Here is an 18421-nt window from a genome sequence, read left to right on the forward strand (position 1 = left end):
AACTTATAGACTTCACTATATCATGACATAAGCTTATGCATTGTGAGATACAAATCACTTTTTTATATTGGGCCTGTTAGCTTGGCCCTTTTTATTTTTACAAATTGTCTCGATAGATTTAAGTATTCTACATACCTATACGTTGGACAGAGTTTTATATAAAGTATGATAACGCAATTCGATTAAGCGATGTCTACTTGATTTTCATGGTGTTTCAATAGTTGATGCCCGCTTGGGCTTTGTTTTAACAGTTCGCTTATTTGTTTCTATTAAATTTCTAATTTTGTATGATATACGTAAAGGGCAGACGGAATCCATTTATTGTGTTATGACTGTCCCTTAAAGGGGAATGCATAAAACTTGCTCTGAAATGTACAAAATACAAAACACTTATTTTCTTTACCATATGTCTCTGAATAAATCCGGGTATACATTCTGTTGGGTACACGTCGAACTTGTACTGTATATCTCCAGCAATCACGTAACTTCGTAAATGTTTGTTTTAAAGAATTAGTTTTACTAAAACACCAAAACATTTAGTGAACACTTACAATTTATTTAAACTTCTAATATTAATATTGAATAAGAAAACACTACCAATGCGTTTGCTTCATTAGAAAAGACTGCGTATCTTGCATTTAAAGGAAATTATATCAATATTGATGTAACCACAAAGACTTTCAATTTCGGAACGAACAATTACCCATGTGTCTACATAGTCATGAGCATGCATTGTTGATTTATCGTGTATTACATATGTTATAGGCTGATGTTGTTCTCTATCAGACTATAATTTCAAGCCAATCCTGCAATTAGATAGTTTTCAACGATAAGCTTGACTATATTAAATATAGTTTCGACTTTTATAAATAAGTTTACCACATCATTTTTGTTTTTGTTTTAATATACCGGTCTACGAGTTTATTCGGATATTGGAGTCGTATTTTTGTAAATATTATTTACTGTTCATTGATTGTCGTACGAATAACTGTAAACAGATCGATACATAAAACTATGAAAATACTGACACTTTAAGGCATGTACGTGTTGCAGTTATTTTGCGCTTAACGCTGTACACAAGGAAGTAAGCACATTGTTGAAATGTATGATCGGAAATATTTATTTGAAGGTTCAACATCGAATAAAGATTATGCGAATAGAAAAAGGTGATGTAGAAAATAAGTGTTTCATAATATTACAGTTTTTATTTTAACTTATTTACAGCAATACGTGTCTCAAGTATCAAATAAATAAATAAATAAATAAAATAATAATAAATGCCAATTAGCTTCTTGTTGTACATTTTTATTACATGATATATTCATAAATGTTGTGTAGAAAAAAGTATTGTATAAGGTATTTCGACATATAATAAGCAATATGTTGTAAGCTACCTTAATTTTTTTCTTTAGATACCAATAACCAAATAAAATTAAAAGATAAGCAAAAACAAAGCATATTTACTTTACTACACAAGAAACAGAAAATACACCATCTGCATGATAACTGGAGGACCGTTTCAATTTTAAACGCTAATTACAAAAAGCAACAAAATATATTTTTCATATAAGTTATATAATCAGTAGAAATCAACTCGAATTAAAAATGTAAATATATATAGGCGAATGGCAAAGACTTTGAAATTAAATTATTGAAACAAAAATAGTGAAACTTACGCAATCGGTCTCATTTTTTCCGGATTTTAATAGTTGACATGACAGTATCGATCATGAATTTAGGTTTAAATGCCTTATGCATGTCGGGTTTAATAAATATTCTTTTCAATGTGTTCTGTTATTCTATAAAAAATGCAAAATCATGCGTTACAAATAAAAGGCATTTTTCGTTTTTTAGTGTAAAAATGGGGTAGGACAAGGCGATCCTTTAACGCCGAACATTTTTATTAGTCGCATTGAAACAAATAATGTGGAACAAAACGGTCTCTTTTTTTCTGATATGGCCTGTTTTATAACAGACGAATCATGCATATCGTTTGAAACATAAATGCAAATCATGAAGTCAATTAATAGTTTGAATTAATATCCCGACAAACATTAAATAGAAATAAATATATAACATCCTTAAACATTGTCAAATGAGTTTTGCAAACTCAAACAATTCATATGGAGCTCTAATCATGCCTCAGCTTCAGGGAAAGGATTTATCAACACACCAGTAAAAGTAATGTTAACGAATATAAATAAAATAATCATGCTTTGAAAACTTGTTTAAATACAAGGACGCGTTGGCAGCTATCGTTCATTGAAACAATTACAGTTTTGAATATTTTCTATAATTCAAGCTTGTTTATCCAGGATTGTTTTTAAATCAATCTAAAAATACAATCGGTATGTTTCGCGTTTCGTTGGGACAATACAAAAATATACGGTTGCCATTAAGAAAACAAACATCGTACAAAATTATGACGAGGATGGGTTCAAAATATTATATATTGACATATACTAAAATCGCTAAAAGACAAATTGTTTATTATTTCAACCAAAATTTTAATCAATTAGAATAGATAACAATTGGGTTAGTAATTATGGCGGAAAATTATTTTTTGAATCAATTTGTCATGACAGGAAGAAAAAGATCTTAACATAAAATCCGAGTTCTTAAAACAATTCTGTGTTGTTGGCTGAGCGTCTCTTCGGAAGAAGGCGGACTACCAATGCAGAAACAAATAATTTAGAATAATTCATGTTTGAAAAGAGATAATGCACATTTCGTTATTAAACATGGTTTGAAAAAAGGTAATACATACATTGAATACATATACACCATATAAAAATATAATTTTACACTTTTCAAGATAAAAGAAATCTTTAAGTCAATAAATAAAACAGACTAAATAAAATACATTAAAATTGTCATATCTGTTGAGTGGAAACATGAATTCAATAAAAAATAGCTCGGTTATGCGAAACCACACTACATGCTTAACAAAAAAAACTTAGCAAAGTTGTTTATAAATCACGCAAACTAATACACAATCCTTACGATTTCGAATAATTTGATAAAGACACGCTCTAATTCAGACATTAACCAAAAAGCCACCTTCAGCAAATCAATCAAATGAACTGTTGTCACCAAACTTTCAAATATAAAAAATTCATGGGTATTTTATCAAACAATATCGACCTCCAACAACTCAATCTAGTTCCGTCAATTGTATGTGATATGAGTTATGTATTCTGAAACAAATTTACATGTGTTCTGAGATTGTCAAGACATTCTAACGTTTTGGATGGACACTAACGACTTTATTTACAAAATGTAAGAAAAGCGAAAACACATAACAATACATTCTGGAATTATTTCATTCTGTTAATTAACCAGAACTGATTCCAACAAGGCACACGTAATAAACGCAGTGGTATTCTTGTAATGGCTAAATATTTTACGTTTGAACGCAAAAATGAACACACAAGCCACATATAGATGCTTTTGTATTTTGTTTGGAATGATACAATTGATCGCGACGAAATAATCGAGAGAACACAGAACCACGCATATATATTTGATACGCTCAGCGCATTTTATGCACAATTATTACAACTACCTAAATGCAACACACTCATTGTTTTATTCATGTTTAATCTTGTTATTGTGTCTTAATACGTACGTGTACTTGTGTTATGCTATTCAATCCCGTTTACTTTTAAATTATGAATGCAATCGTAACTAATTTAACTATTTTTCACATACCACCAATAGTCTTATAAAATCCAATCTTTCAACAACACACACTCTTTGCTTTGTTTGTCCTTGTTGTTTTTGTTTCTTTGCCTATACCTTTATGAAAATGTGAAATGCATTTCGATTGTTGTTACCTTTAAATAATTAATAGACTCCACACTGATTCAAAGATGTTTTTCTCACTTCAACAATAGTCTTCATATATGCTAGGTACCATACTTATTATCGAAAAGCGTCGTGAAACAAATATACTCATTTTAAATTGCACAGAAAAAATATATATAATATGTTCACAATGGAAATACTAAAATGAAGTTACAAAAAATAATATATGTGTAAAAATATAATTGGTGAACTAAAATATTTACAATACGTGGTAGTAAAATAAATATAATATCAAGCTTTTAAATATCAGAGACTTATTTACAGATTGTCGTATTAAAAATAGTAAGTGCATGTACCAACAAAACTATAATATTTGAAAAAGTTTTACAGAATTATTACAACAAAGCAAACGAAAATCATACAACGTTTGCCTTAATAGGGGTTGGAACCCGGGACATCAGGCTAAAAAACACCACCCAGGTTTTTTAAATTGGAAATTTAAAGTATATAGTTTACAAATAAACATATTCTTGATTTAGACCGACATAAAAACGCTTTATTATTTTTCCGATTTTAATATATGATTATGAAAAAAAAACTGTGTTTTAAATATATGTTTCTAAGTCCGAAATGCTATTTTGTTGTTCTGAACATGCATACATAATGTGTTAAATCTACATTTTTGAAAACACATTCTAGGCAGTTACAGCTGCTGTCATAAAACGTGTCACAGAAGGTCATCGAAACTATATTCTTTATTGGAGAATCCGCAAGTTGTTTAATCAGTGCAATAGTGTGATTCACTTCACTCCAACGTTTGAATAAGTATTTTAGGAACCAATCTGTTGCAGGACGCACTCGTAACAGAAGTTGAACTGTTCCTGAAAAAGACAACACTTAGTTCCACTGTGTTTAATATATGTTTTAGTGCACTTTTTAATCATCAGTCATCTATAAATTTACACACAATTTTGCCATGTTTAACGATGAAGTACTTAATTAATCCAACATTTTTTAAATTGATCTTAAATCATTTAAAATCAAATACGTTAAAGCGCATTTAATATTACAAAAATGGTTAAATATGATATTTATACCAGAACGCTAATCAATGAACCCCTATGATTGTTTTATCGCTTAACACATTGTAACCATCTTTGACGTTCACGGTCTAATATACTTTACGGCATTTAGACATTGTAGATAACCTACTATATTTGCAATGGCCTTCCTCCTCCTTGTTTGTACCCTCCTGACTTCGTTCACCACACTGACTTCCTGTTCCAGTTCTATCTTCTCAAGTAAGTTAGACACCGTACAGAACAGTCCGCAGTGTTTCGCGCCGTCTCTGCAAACAAGCAAGCAATACAACAACATAGTTCCAAACGTATGCATGCATGTGGATATAAAAACACATTGCGGTATCTTGAAGAGTTACTTAATTTGGGTAAACACATTCGAAACTTACACTAATGATTGATGTTTTATAACGATAATTTATTTATAACAAGTTTCATCAGAAGTTCAACGACAACAGAATTATGTGATAACTTTTCTCATGCAAATATTATAAAACATGTAAAAACATGTCGGTACAAAATAGTCGATAACAAGGCAAAAAGCACTATAACATCAATATATTAAAGTACACTTCTTCAATGAATGGCATTAATCGTACTAGGCATGATTAATTTTCAGATGAAAAACGTTTGCCATACAAGCAATGTAGAACAATTGGTCCACTCGAAGCATCTGCAAGTTGCCCAACAAACTGGGTGACATGGATAAAACTTGCCGGAGATGTTGGTACATTGCTACCCTGTAGCCAGTCAGTGTACTGGATGTGGGTCACGGCTTTCTCCCTGCCGTCCTAAATGAAAACTTGGACTTATTTAACTTAGTTAACTGCCTCGGAAGTCTCTTCAAAGCGCTTATCTTGGAACGCAAATTGTTTTCATCCCATCAATGAATAGTGAGTGTAAAATATGTTGTACATATTGGTATTTTTTTTTATTTTCATCTGTGTGAAATTTGGGTATTGTTACACACATTAAAGTTTCATGAATAATTTATAACTGCATAGTTTATTGTATGTAAACTATTTTATAAACATTATCTTTAAAGCTAGATTCATCGTAAGGAGAGAAACCCCTGTCACAATTATGAAGTCCTTGCCTTAATGAAAGTGATCACAGGATTATAAAAGACTGGACAAAACAAACTAGAAAACAAACACTCATCTTCAAAAGAACATATGTTACTCGTTTTATATTTGATTTCGTTCAAGCTCATGGAATTTATATTCTTACTTTCTTGTATTTAAGTGAAAGCGTGCGCAGCACCCAGTTGTCTCTCTTGTCAACTTTCCTGTCAGTTGTCACCTCGAAGTCCCCAACCACCAACACCTGATTGTCCGCCGGATAGAAGACTCCAACCTACAGTACGATCAATATGATCACATGAGCTCACGGTTCTATAATAGAATCGTCACACAGTTAGTATGTAAAACAGTAAACGAGCGTTATAATTTCTTATGGACATATATTGTGTATACTTTAAATATACTAATATAATAAATCCCTTTTTTATTATCAAAATATGGAATTTTGTTAATGTCATAATAGCATAATGTTATTCTCTATGAGTAAATCTTTTTGCAAAAGAAAATGCACAAAAAAACATAAAGTAAAGAACATATTTCTTCTAAAACACAAAACTTATTTATAATTGGGTCCCAAGCCCTTGAAGGTCAAAAACACAAATGGGGATGTTAAACAGGTTAAAGTCTTAACCATTCACCCTAGCAGTTACTATATAATTAAGAATTGAAATGAAAATCCTTTTACAAAAAGTAATTGAAAATGTATGAACAATAAGTAAAATAATACAGTACCTTGTCAGTTATGAGATCGTGGAAGCTCACTATCACCGTGCAGTTCTCTTGAAAGATCAGTGTAAGGAAGTCTTGAACGGTGCCGGATAACGGGGACTGGGTCGCTATATGCCGGCGTTTGACCTTGAAACTCTACAATGAGTGATTACAAACCATTAAGATGCTGTTCAAAATAGAAATACTGAAAGTTCGGAAGAATTTTCAATGAAACTTATTGTTAACATTCAATGGGCTAATGATATCCAAATGGTCGATTGCGTATACACGAACGAATAATGTGGACCTGTGCCGATTACTTTCTAATGATATTGTAACACAGGAAAACAACATATTTAGATGCATAAAAGAAATAAATAATCCAGGGGTTTTTACTGTCGCTTAATCATAATTCGGAAAAAAGACGTTTGTACGTTTTTTAAGTGTTACATAGAAACCGAACAATCGTGTCCTGCACATCATCCTTTTCTGGTATTCAAACACCTTTAATTATTTGATTTTATATGTTTATAATTGATATGCTCGCGTTTGTACTTCTCGAATGGTAACATATTCCGTGGTAAAACTGTTAGTATACATACGTCCATGTAGACGGCATTGATATAGTCACTTGTGTCAGAACGTCCTGGCAGATAGAGGCGGGGTCGGTTTTCGTCGCCTAAACAGATTCAGAGGAACGTTTTAAAACTTTAAACATATCTCTGTGCGTGTTTATTTATGTATTTAAATAAGAGGTTCGATGTTTTATAACATACATATCATAAGCGTCATAATCCTTACTTGGGATATCGGCACCCTCTCTGTTTTTGTTTGTCAGAGTTGTGTTGCGTTTTACGGCTTTCATCTCAGCGTTTGATAAATTGTTGGCAAAAGAGACAAGTTGCTGCAATGTAATATACTCGTATTCAGTATTTAACCCATTATGACTTAACGAATCACATGTCATCCGTGTACTGTTCAAATTAAAAGTTTACTTTTTGAACTACACATATGGTTATACATACGGCTTTCCAAAGTATGATTTTTATATATAAAATAGTATATACCTTGAATAGCTTTTGCTTGGCGCTTTGATCCATACTAGTAGCGTGCATTTGGAACTGGTGAACAGAGATCGGGGCGCTCTCCATCGTCAGAGCATGCGCTAGTGCCTTGTGTAGAAACTCGTATTGCTCCTAATTGCAAACAGAGTGACGACGGTCACTTTAATACAATTAAGAAAAACATAGAAACGGAAATAGTTAGCTGCACAAGGTAATGAAGACTTCAGTTTAAAGTCACACACCTTGCCTCTGACTTTGAAATGAAATACATGTTAATCAATACATAAAGACTCAATTTGAAAGTGTGCAAAATTGTCATGAAATCTATAGCCAAGTTAGCAAGTAATTTATTATTTTTCAAACGGTAGAGCTTTTAAAACTGAAAGTAGGATTTCTAGACGTTTACGTCCATTTCGACAAACGTGATTATGTTTAAGTTTTAAAGCGCAAAAAGACGGATTTCTACCTTGTAACCATTATGTATATTCTCATTGGCATAGATACAATATGTTTCTTATTTATACTTAAATTTACTATGCCAAAATAAGGTGTGTGGGTTTAAGGCGAGGTATCGGTAGTGTTGATAATCGTATCGAACACATAATAATGAATAAAACTGAAGTGTTTAAACCTGTTTGAATGAGATGAAATCAGTATATTTGGTTCAGTGGTAATCTCTAAATAAGTATATGTAAATACAAATGTATTTCCTAGCATCGCACATCAATGTACATCATATACGTACATCCATTTATTTATCACATGCTATACCCTGTTTCCCATGTAATACAACCATTTCATTTTTTTATATTACACATGTGTAATACACCATTTTTAAGCGTTTTCATTGGCTTAGTTTTCGTTTATTGACCAATCGCCTTTTGTTATTTACTGAAATGACGTTGCAACGTCAAAATTCCTGAACCCGTTATATAAAATATGGTATGATATGACAACCCGTGCCAGATCCTATATTTCATGTACATATTTAGTCCTCTGGCATGAACGAAAAGTGGATGTACATCATAAATTAGTCGAGGCTTAAATAATAAGTAATTTTTAATAGTTTAATTTCACATAAATATAATATTATTTCCCAGTACCGCTGTCTGCACCATGTTGACCCTGTTCCTCCGCATGTTCAGCACACATCCGTGTATCTCCACGGCTCCTTCTGCCTCGCCTTCGTGTACAAGAATGTCCAGGGCAATGTAAGTCCCCGTTCGACCTATACCAGCACTGAAGTGAGATCAAATACGCATTATAAATGGTATTCGTCCCCGTGCGGCCTTCATAGTGACTGAAGTGAAACCAAACAAGATTCATTATATCAATGTGTAAGTGCACTTTATATGGAAACGTATTTCGCATTTGAATTCGGCGTATACCGGCAATGAAGTCTGATAAAACAAGACATACCATTTCACCACGCTGTGTTAATATTATTTCCCATCAATTTGATGGTCTATATCGAAAAAAGGATTATGAATTACATTTTTTTCACAAGTACTTATTTATTTTTTTATGTTTTAGGTCTATCAATATTTTTCGTTACAAATGTGTTACTGGACACTAAATAGTCCTGGAAACAAAACACAAATCCATTTCTACCGTTATGTTGACACATATAAAACGGCGGAATCGCAAACCAATATTATTATATACCTGCAATGAACGAGAATAGGACCTTCCAACTGTTTTTGTTGCTTCAACACCCTATATCTGAGCTCCAGGATCGCTGTTACGTCCTCTGGAATCCCTCTATCAGGCCAGGCAGTGAAATGCAGGTGATGAAGGGTCCGGTTGCTCTTACCCTGATAATGCAACGATTATTTGCATATTCGTATTACGGTATAATAATAAAGGTAGTTAAACGATGTCGATATCGATTTCTCAATACTTAAGCTATTGTTTTGCGCGAACGCTAACGATAATTCTTTCGAAGAAGATAAAACAAAAACTATAACTTCATTAGTAAGCGGATAAAACTTTGTGTAAATTTAAAAAAAAGAAGCTTTAATCTATTTTGAGTTCTAAGCTTGAAAAAGTGTCTGTCTGCTGTTCGTCAGTTATCAATCAACGTTTTTACATTTATTACATTAACAGCACAGTCTATTCACGTATTGTATTATAAATGTGAATGGCAGTAAGGAGAACACAATTGTGTATACCTTCTATTGTATCCGTTCGTGTGTTTAACTTTTCAATATTCTACCTTGTATTTACCTTAACTACTCTATGATTGTGTATGTGTATGTACTCGTTTGAAATATAAATGCCGATGGTTTATGAATAAATATCATTACCTGATCTTAATTTCCATATTCATGTTTCATTACCTTTGCTATTTTTAAGGTACGTAGGGTAAACTCAGCAAACACCTCTTCAGTCATCATATGAACAGACACCTGCCCATAAAGCTTTGTTGCACCTATTTCTGGCCAATATTTCTCACACTTTGTCATCTGCAATCACATATGCATGCTTGTTCTTTTTAAAAATACGATTAAGATTAAGAAACGAATCTAAGTTAATATAAATAATTTTTGTAAAAAATATTTTAAATACTAAAATAGCTTGTATGTAACGTGCTACAGTTCCTGAATTGACGCAAAACAACTCCTGAATCAAGACATAACATATATATTTAAGTATATGTGTAAAAAAAGTGATTTTAACAAATAAACATTCTTTTTTTTTCTTAAACAGTTCAATTCTTTTCCTAATATTGTTGTATAGTAAGTAAGTAAGTAAGTACATTTTTTATTTTAGTGACATATGCAATATATCAAAACAACATATTAATATATTATGCAAATTAGTTTTTCACACGACCCGATGGGCCTATTCGTCACCAAAACAGAATATCAATATCTCAAATGATATATACAATAGTACCACTGATACATGTGAATTATATATATCGAAAATGAATATGAAAAAAATTGTACAGGATATATTTTCGATAAAGTTTAACAATGATCGAGCATGTGGGGATTTTCAAGACACATTTACATTTGTACCAAATGTGACATCTACTTACCCCCTCTTCGTCCAGATTGGTAACCATGACGACAGTTTCGACCTTCTGTTGCCAGATCATGTTCCAGAATACACTGAAGTCTCCCATCTGCTTCGCCATTGGGCCTGGAGAATTTATGAAATAAACTGAACGTTAAAAACATGCAAATTTATCAGGTAATAATCAAATAGCATCGATGAGGCTTGTTTTCAGAAAGCTTAGGAAATATATAATTGGGCCGTGTTCTGTGAAAAAGGGGTTTTGCGTTGTCCCCGATTAGCCTATGCAGTCCGCACAGGCTAATCAGGGACGACACTTTCGCCTAAACGTCATTTTTTTATAAGAAGAGACTGTCTTGAAATGAAAAATATCAGACACATGGAAAGTGTCGTCCCTGATTAGCCTGTGCGAGTTGCACAGGCTAATCTGACACGACACCTTACGCAACCCCAATTTCACAGAGCACGGCTCATATATTTTAGTCGATGTTGTTGATCGTCAAGAGTGATAAGATTACTTACAATATACGTGGATGTTACCTTTATAAAATAACTGGGAGTCAAAAAGGTTAACATGCGAATAAAATCATTACGACACGTATAGTATAATAATATTTTATTGGCATAAGGAGGCAGAAACATTAATAATTCAAACTGTACTTGCGAAAGGGACAGAATGCAAGTGAATATGTGCTGTAAACATAATATATAGCTATCATATGGTGCGCAATACAATTCTATTCTACTTATGCGACATTGTGTTTACTTACCAAGCGAGGCAATATATGCCTTCCTCTTCTTGTAACCCTGAAATAAAGCAATTACAATGTAAAGAAGTGAAATATAAACATTTTGGACCTAGTGGTGAACGTATACAATCTTAAATCACATAGATACATTTGAGCATAAAATTATAGCATCGTTTAAACTTATAGCATCGTTACACGAATTGCGACAACGTCACGCTGTGTTAATTTTCTTATTTCGCACAGGATGTGAAAATATAAATTATGCATGATTTATGTTTTATGATATAAGATAATTTCTGCAAGATCATAAACCTATGTATTTTTCAATTACTATGCGAGACTTGGCATGAAATGAACTATTACAATTTCATTACATATTAAATCATAAAAATATTTGCGGTAACGAATTGTCTTTTATTGACAAGGTTCGGAAGTTAACATTTTACGGCGAAGGTTCATGTAGTTTTCAACTCACGTCAATAAAGTTTGCATTGATGTAATCCGAGCCGCCTCCCTTTACTTCTACTCTTGTCTCGTCATCTGAAACCAGTCAAGCATACACATCTCTGTTTGGAAATCCAATACTGCATTCCGACTTGTCGTCATGTAGTAAATCAACGTTAAACGCATTGAACAGGAGCAATATAATCCCATCTGCGAGTGTAGTAAGTGGTTGAAAAAGGGTATTTTGTAGTAGTTGAATTTTTAAATTACCGTGTAGGTTTATGTATACACCATGTAGGAAGTTTTAAACGTTTGATTGCTTTTTCAAATATTGAGTAAATAGAAGACGCGAATCAGTATAGTTTGTGTTTGTGTTACTATTTAATCATCAAGTAATAATTAAATTATGTGAAAACAATGTGCATGCATGTAAATAGTAATACTGTATACGTTATTTTTGTTTAATAACAAAATGTCTTTACTTAACCCATTCATGCCTAGCGTCCAGAAAAAGGGCCTTTGCAAACAGCGTAGACCCAGAGGAGACGCCGCATCATGCGGCGTCTCATCTGTGTCTACGCTGTTGTCATAAAGGAATTTTTGTAAGAAATATGCTAAATATAGAAAAACCTATATACTATACATCCGTAATTTTGGAAATAAATTGATCCAATTTAGAAGGATGGGAGAGTCCACTAGGCATTAATGGGTTAATACGTAACCTTTATTGTTTCATAAACTGCACTGACAGACACCGACTTACATGCATAAATGCCCTGATATCTGTTTTTAACCAAGTTTTCCGTTCGCCTTGCCACGTCATAGCTTCTGGTTAGCCCGTAGGGGAATTTCTAAAACCAGGTGGAATAGAAATGACGTGACTTATACATAGCAGCATAAAATATATTGAACAGTTTGTAAATGTATAAATGGATAAGGTTAAGATGGAAATTAATTGGAACTTTATATCATTATGCATATAGAAACACCCTCGTTGTTTGAGTACTCATATCGAAAGACATTTCATTAAAGCTATTTACATTTCTGTTTTGATGTTGTCGTTTACTTTTCGAAATTATATTGACATATGATGCGTCAGTAATCTGAGATATAAAGTTACGAACTTTGCAAATAAAAAATTACATCAAATTCTTCTTCAAAATATTCAAAAGGTTTGGATTTAACAAAATCCATCAATTGGTCGACAGCAATCTTTCTTTTCTTAATATCATCCAGTCCTATGTAGTAGACATTCTCTTCCTGTTGTGCATGCTTGTTCGGGTTACCCTGGTGTTTTGCAAGAATCCGCCTATCATCTTCGTCTGAGGAAAAAGCATTTGATGACATAATTAAGTAAAACAAAACGTCGTAAGATATATAATGATATGAATGGATCCTGATAAGAGTAGTTGAACAAATTCCGCAACCTTGGTGATCTCGACTGTACATTCGGTAATTTAAGAAGCCTATAATTCAGGCCCGTACCCAGGCACTTGGCCCCGGAGCCCGCCCCCCCCAGCTTGCTATCGAGTTATGATTTGTTAAATAATGGGCCTACTGCAAATTATTCTCACATGAAGGGGCCCATAGAACACTTCCCCGCGATACAAATGCGCAGATGTGTTTTATTGCCCCTGCTTCACAAGGGGATTAGCGCTAATTTACTCGCCAGCGGAGATCAGCCCCTAGGCTATGTTTTCTTATCACCCTGTACACACATCCCCTATCTCTCAATTACCCGTTGTGCTCAATGCTTCATCTATCGATGGTTGGTGTAACACGCCTTTTGATTGGCCAAGGAAAGAAAAACAGCGAATGGATGGAACTGATACAGAGGTTCGACTGTCATATAACCATAAGAGTATTTTTTCTTTGAAATCAAACCTCCTCTAGCGTCATACTTTATGATACATTTCTGTGAGAACTGTATTGTAGATGATAAACAATTTATTATGAATTTACTTTGAAACTTTAGAGGAGGTTTGAATTCAAAAAGAAAATACTATAAGATTAGTTACTGACATAAAACCATAATAGTATTTTCTCTTTGAAACCAAACCTCCTCTAGAGTCATACTTTATGTTACATTTCTAAATAAAGGTTTTTGATTTTCAAAGGTTGCTTTTCATTCTTCATAAAACATCATACATTCTGAAATATAAAGCTTTAAACATGTGTGTGAATTTCGCACCAATGGTTAAAGCTTTAGACTTAAGAAAGGTGCTGATTTACTTGTTATAAACCATAAATATATAGCACAAAATAAGTTTTTTATACTCATTAAAATTCACCTTGAACACTGCCTAATAAATCAAACTCTATTAGGAAGAGGCAACCCCTCCCGCACCAAGTCTAAATGTCATGTGCACGGCCCTGTCGTTACTTCATTTACACCCTTAAAGGGATCTTTTCACGCTTTGGTAAATTGACAAAATTGAAAAAAGTTGTTTCAGATTCGCAAATTTGATATTTGTGAGGAAACAGTAATACTGAACATTTACCATGGTCTAATATAGCCATTAAATGCATCTTTTGACGATTTTAAAACCTAAAAATTTTAAAGCGTTGCAACGCGAAACGATTGAATAATTTGGAGGTTCTGTTTTTGTCGTTAAATTTTGTGAAACTACGAAGATTGCTTATATAAGGTATAAAATACATCAACTAGTGTAATCGGCGGAATAGCTCAGTAGGCAAAAGCGTTTTTACTTCAGGTCTCTGGCAGGACTCCAGGGGTCACTGGTTCGAAACCTGGTCCGGGCAATGTTTTTTTCCTTTTTTAAATTTTATTCTTGATTTTTTACTGGAGCTTTTACGATCCAATGTTTACATTTATCGATATAAAGCATTTAATGAATAAGTTAAAAAATGCCAAAATCTGTGAAAAGGCCCCTTTAAATTGACCAGTCGCCAAATGCGAGATCGCTCCGCCCACTAAGTTGTGTTTTCATAAAATGCTTTATCCATTACTCCGACAGTCTTTGTTTGTCGGACCATGTGGCCGCAATAAACGAAATCTGATTGATTATTTCGTGAGTTTAATTGACAGCTGGCGACTGGTCAATTGTCGGAATATTACCGTTTTATTTATTGCGTTATGATAAGTTACTTCCACAGACAAGTGTTTATCCCAATGTATCAATGTTTGAGACGTTTATAATGAATGTAGCGTGAAGCTAAAACAAGATTATTCGATGCACATTGTTTGGGAAATTCATTGTTGTGTGATATGTAAAGAAACTTGAATATACCAACTGCAGAAAGTGTCATATATAAAAACAATCAACAAAGCGAATCGTAAAGGCAAATGTTTTAACTGTTTACGCTATTTCTTTATTTATACGTTCGCGACTTGATTGCCTATATCATTGTTCTTGTTAATTGATGAAGACACTTAAGCTCAATGTTTCATCAGCCCACACGCTACTAAAACTGTCTCAATTCGGATATTCGGAAGTAACATCTTCAATCAATGAATACACACTCAGACTCGCTTACATAAAACGGAAATTCGGACCTTTTTGCAATTGATTGAAAGAAACCGATTGTGAGTTTAAATCTGCTTTGGCTTCCAAGAAAGCATTTCCCGTCATTGTTATATGTATTTCGACATTAAGTCGCATTTGGTTTAGATTTTAAAACTATAATTTAAGTCACGCTTGAACATATTCTACTATTTACTATAGATATTAATATGAGTAATTCTTTATTCAAATATTGGTTCAACTGTTTTCACAAGAACACATAAACATCGAACATTAATTTTGTCAATTATATATAAAATGACAATTTGTTTGAATGATATAACAGTTTTTGGTGTATATGAAAGAATAATTGTATAATGCAATAAAATTAAAATAGCACTGTAAATGTCCCGTATACGCGATCGTTTGACAAAGCCTGCCAAAAAAACAATTATGTTAAACAGTAATTACAACATTTGGAACACATTTAAAATGGAAAAAAACGTATGATATCAGTGGCAAACAACTTTCATTGTCATTAAGGTAGCGCACCTCTAATGATTTCCCGCGATTTCTTTGAAGGTTGAAGAGCCTACTATTAGGTGCCGTAGCTTAGTGGTTAAGGCGATAGACAAGAAATCTTTTGGGATATTCCCGCGCAGGTTCGAATCCTGCCGACGACGTATACTTTTTTTGCGACGCGTTTTATTTATTTTCTAACGTAATTTGATTTAATATGGCATATAAGCTATATTTATTGTTAAATATGTTGCAATTTTTATGCACATTCTTCAATTATTAAAATTAAAACAACGTTATGGCAAAATTGGGTGATTTACTGTTGAAAATACGAACCATGCATGTTGCATTTTTATTTTTATTTCAAAAAGTAAACGGTTAATCTGTCTAGTTCTTGGTATTTTTGCTGTATATAGTGTTTCGTGTTTCTATAAAAACTAAGTTTAAAATATGACTTAAATGATACTATTTTGAATTTTATGACACTTTGTTTTTAACCGACCCAATTTTTACTTGGCTGAAATCACTTACATTTCATGGCGCTCTTCCATAGATAAAAATGTGTAAAAAATAAATGTCTGTAAAAGAATACTCATTTCATCTTGTTTAAACTTTAAACACCTTTACAGCATCTGTACACACCAACTGCATGCCCATATTTGGAAATTTTAATGAATTATGGAACGTTTATATACCCCAGGGGTGAAAATAAACTGGACAAAAGCCGAGCGTGGGGGTGGTTTTGAAAAAATCGGTATATTTTTTTAAAAAGCATGGAAAGTCTGCCTACAAATTTGCATGTAGTTCAGTGAAATGATGCTTATTAAGAAAATAATTAATTAGATTATATTTGGATATGTGCCCATTAGAGGTGCGCTACCTTAAATGCATTCATAATGAATATCATTTGTATGCGTTATGGTATGAATTGCAAAACATACTACCTAAATGCTTGCTTAATACTTATTTACCTTTCGAGTTTAAGAATAATGTACCACCGTTTAAAAAAACTAAAGAAACCTGTTTGGTCTTTTTTTAAGCATCGCGAATTTAATTAAGAGATAAGAGTGAGCTCATATATGGGATATAATATATTCCTTTGAAAAGTATTATTAATCCATTAGGCATATATGCAACCAATGCTTACAAATAATTGCATTGTTGATCTAAATAAAAGGCATGTCTATGTAAGCGCTTCTCTCATATTTACGGTTTGGTCTTTAATACAAAACAAAACGCAATACCTATTTCCAGTACACTTTCTTCGGTGTCAAGTGCAACAGAAGCTTTCGACTTTGGAACATCACCGCTGCTCTTTGATTTATTAGTAGAATCAGCTTTTCCTGAGGCTGGTTTATCTTGTTTTTATAATAATAGAATCTATCATAAATATAAACAAGATGTAGTATAATATTTGAAACGTATAATGCTACTACTGCTACGGATCTATAGACCAATGTATATTTCAATGTGAATATGTATACAGGTATAAACATTGTCATAACTTTCCTTGGTATTTAAAAAAGCCTGCGTATTTCTTATTTATGAACCTAACGGTATGACATCGTTCTTATTAAACAGTTTACAAGCACCAACTTCCTTCTTAGAAACAGTATAATATCCTTTATTTGGTTCGCTAAGGAGGTTTTGTCCTATCATTAATTGCACATTTATCTTACCGATGTGAATTGTATTGATTTACGTTAACATTATTGATAATGCATTAGAATATCATGCGTTATTCACTATCATGTAGTTTAAATAAAATACCTTGTTTAGCGACATGTTTCTCAATTTCATCTACCGTGTGATAGTCGTTGGAACAGCCTGTATGGGGTTCACTGTCTGCCTTTCGTCTGTTTCATTGCAAAACATTCGAACGTTGTTTTTAAACATATATTATATAGGTTCAACGATGATTACAAAATATCGAACAAATATATTAATGAACACTAACGCACGCGTCTTTATGCACATATTGGTGCACATTGTACATTTAAAAGAACAAATGTGTAAAGGTTAATGACGAATTACAAATACCTCCGTCTTAAAACGACCACAATAACCACTATGAGTATGATCAGTGCCACGCCCCCTCCTGCTGCCCCGGCAATGATAGCTACAGGTGGATTACTCGTATTGTCACCTTCAATGGCAGCAGGTTGGTGCCTCTTGTTGTCATCTCCACCAGGAGCACTTACATTCACATCTGCGTTTAACTTAACTATATAAATGTTGATATGACTAAAAAAACAAGCAATTTACACATAGTCGATTTGACGTATATATATTTATTTTCACATTTAATGATATTCTTTTGGAGACTGACTTTGTAAAAACATTCAAGGTTCGTACATTAATTTTAAGTGAGTTTTACCTTGACCGACATGCGGGTGTTTCTTAATATAACATTCAATGCATATATATGCTAAAGCGTCATTGGCAATGTGTAACCCATCGATAATATACCAATAATTTTATATA

The 18421-nt window shown here is 32.8% G+C and overlaps 1 protein-coding gene across 1 annotated transcript in view; it reads right to left on the reverse strand.

The window, feature by feature from the left end:
- Positions 1 to 17789, reverse strand: part of LOC127857009 (receptor-type tyrosine-protein phosphatase kappa-like) — an 80922-nt gene extending 63133 nt beyond the window's left edge. Inside the window, exons 1-16 of the mRNA XM_052393263.1 lie at positions 17708 to 17789; positions 17182 to 17295; positions 13098 to 13276; positions 12718 to 12805; positions 11986 to 12050; positions 11532 to 11568; positions 10784 to 10887; positions 10080 to 10205; positions 9406 to 9554; positions 8844 to 8979; positions 7744 to 7872; positions 7478 to 7580; positions 7279 to 7355; positions 6701 to 6832; positions 6117 to 6242; positions 5526 to 5677 (exon numbers count right to left, since the gene is read on the reverse strand). Of these exons, the coding sequence (XP_052249223.1) occupies positions 5526 to 5677; positions 6117 to 6242; positions 6701 to 6832; positions 7279 to 7355; positions 7478 to 7580; positions 7744 to 7872; positions 8844 to 8979; positions 9406 to 9554; positions 10080 to 10205; positions 10784 to 10887; positions 11532 to 11568; positions 11986 to 12050; positions 12718 to 12805; positions 13098 to 13148 (1475 nt within the window). The 5' untranslated portion in view covers positions 13149 to 13276; positions 17182 to 17295; positions 17708 to 17789. The remainder of the gene's footprint in view (positions 1 to 5525; positions 5678 to 6116; positions 6243 to 6700; positions 6833 to 7278; positions 7356 to 7477; positions 7581 to 7743; positions 7873 to 8843; positions 8980 to 9405; positions 9555 to 10079; positions 10206 to 10783; positions 10888 to 11531; positions 11569 to 11985; positions 12051 to 12717; positions 12806 to 13097; positions 13277 to 17181; positions 17296 to 17707) is intronic.
- Between the last annotated feature and the right edge of the window lie 632 nt (positions 17790 to 18421).

This window comes from Dreissena polymorpha, chromosome 14 (assembly GCF_020536995.1).
Source record: "Dreissena polymorpha isolate Duluth1 chromosome 14, UMN_Dpol_1.0, whole genome shotgun sequence".
Taxonomy (NCBI): domain Eukaryota; kingdom Metazoa; phylum Mollusca; class Bivalvia; order Myida; family Dreissenidae; genus Dreissena; species Dreissena polymorpha.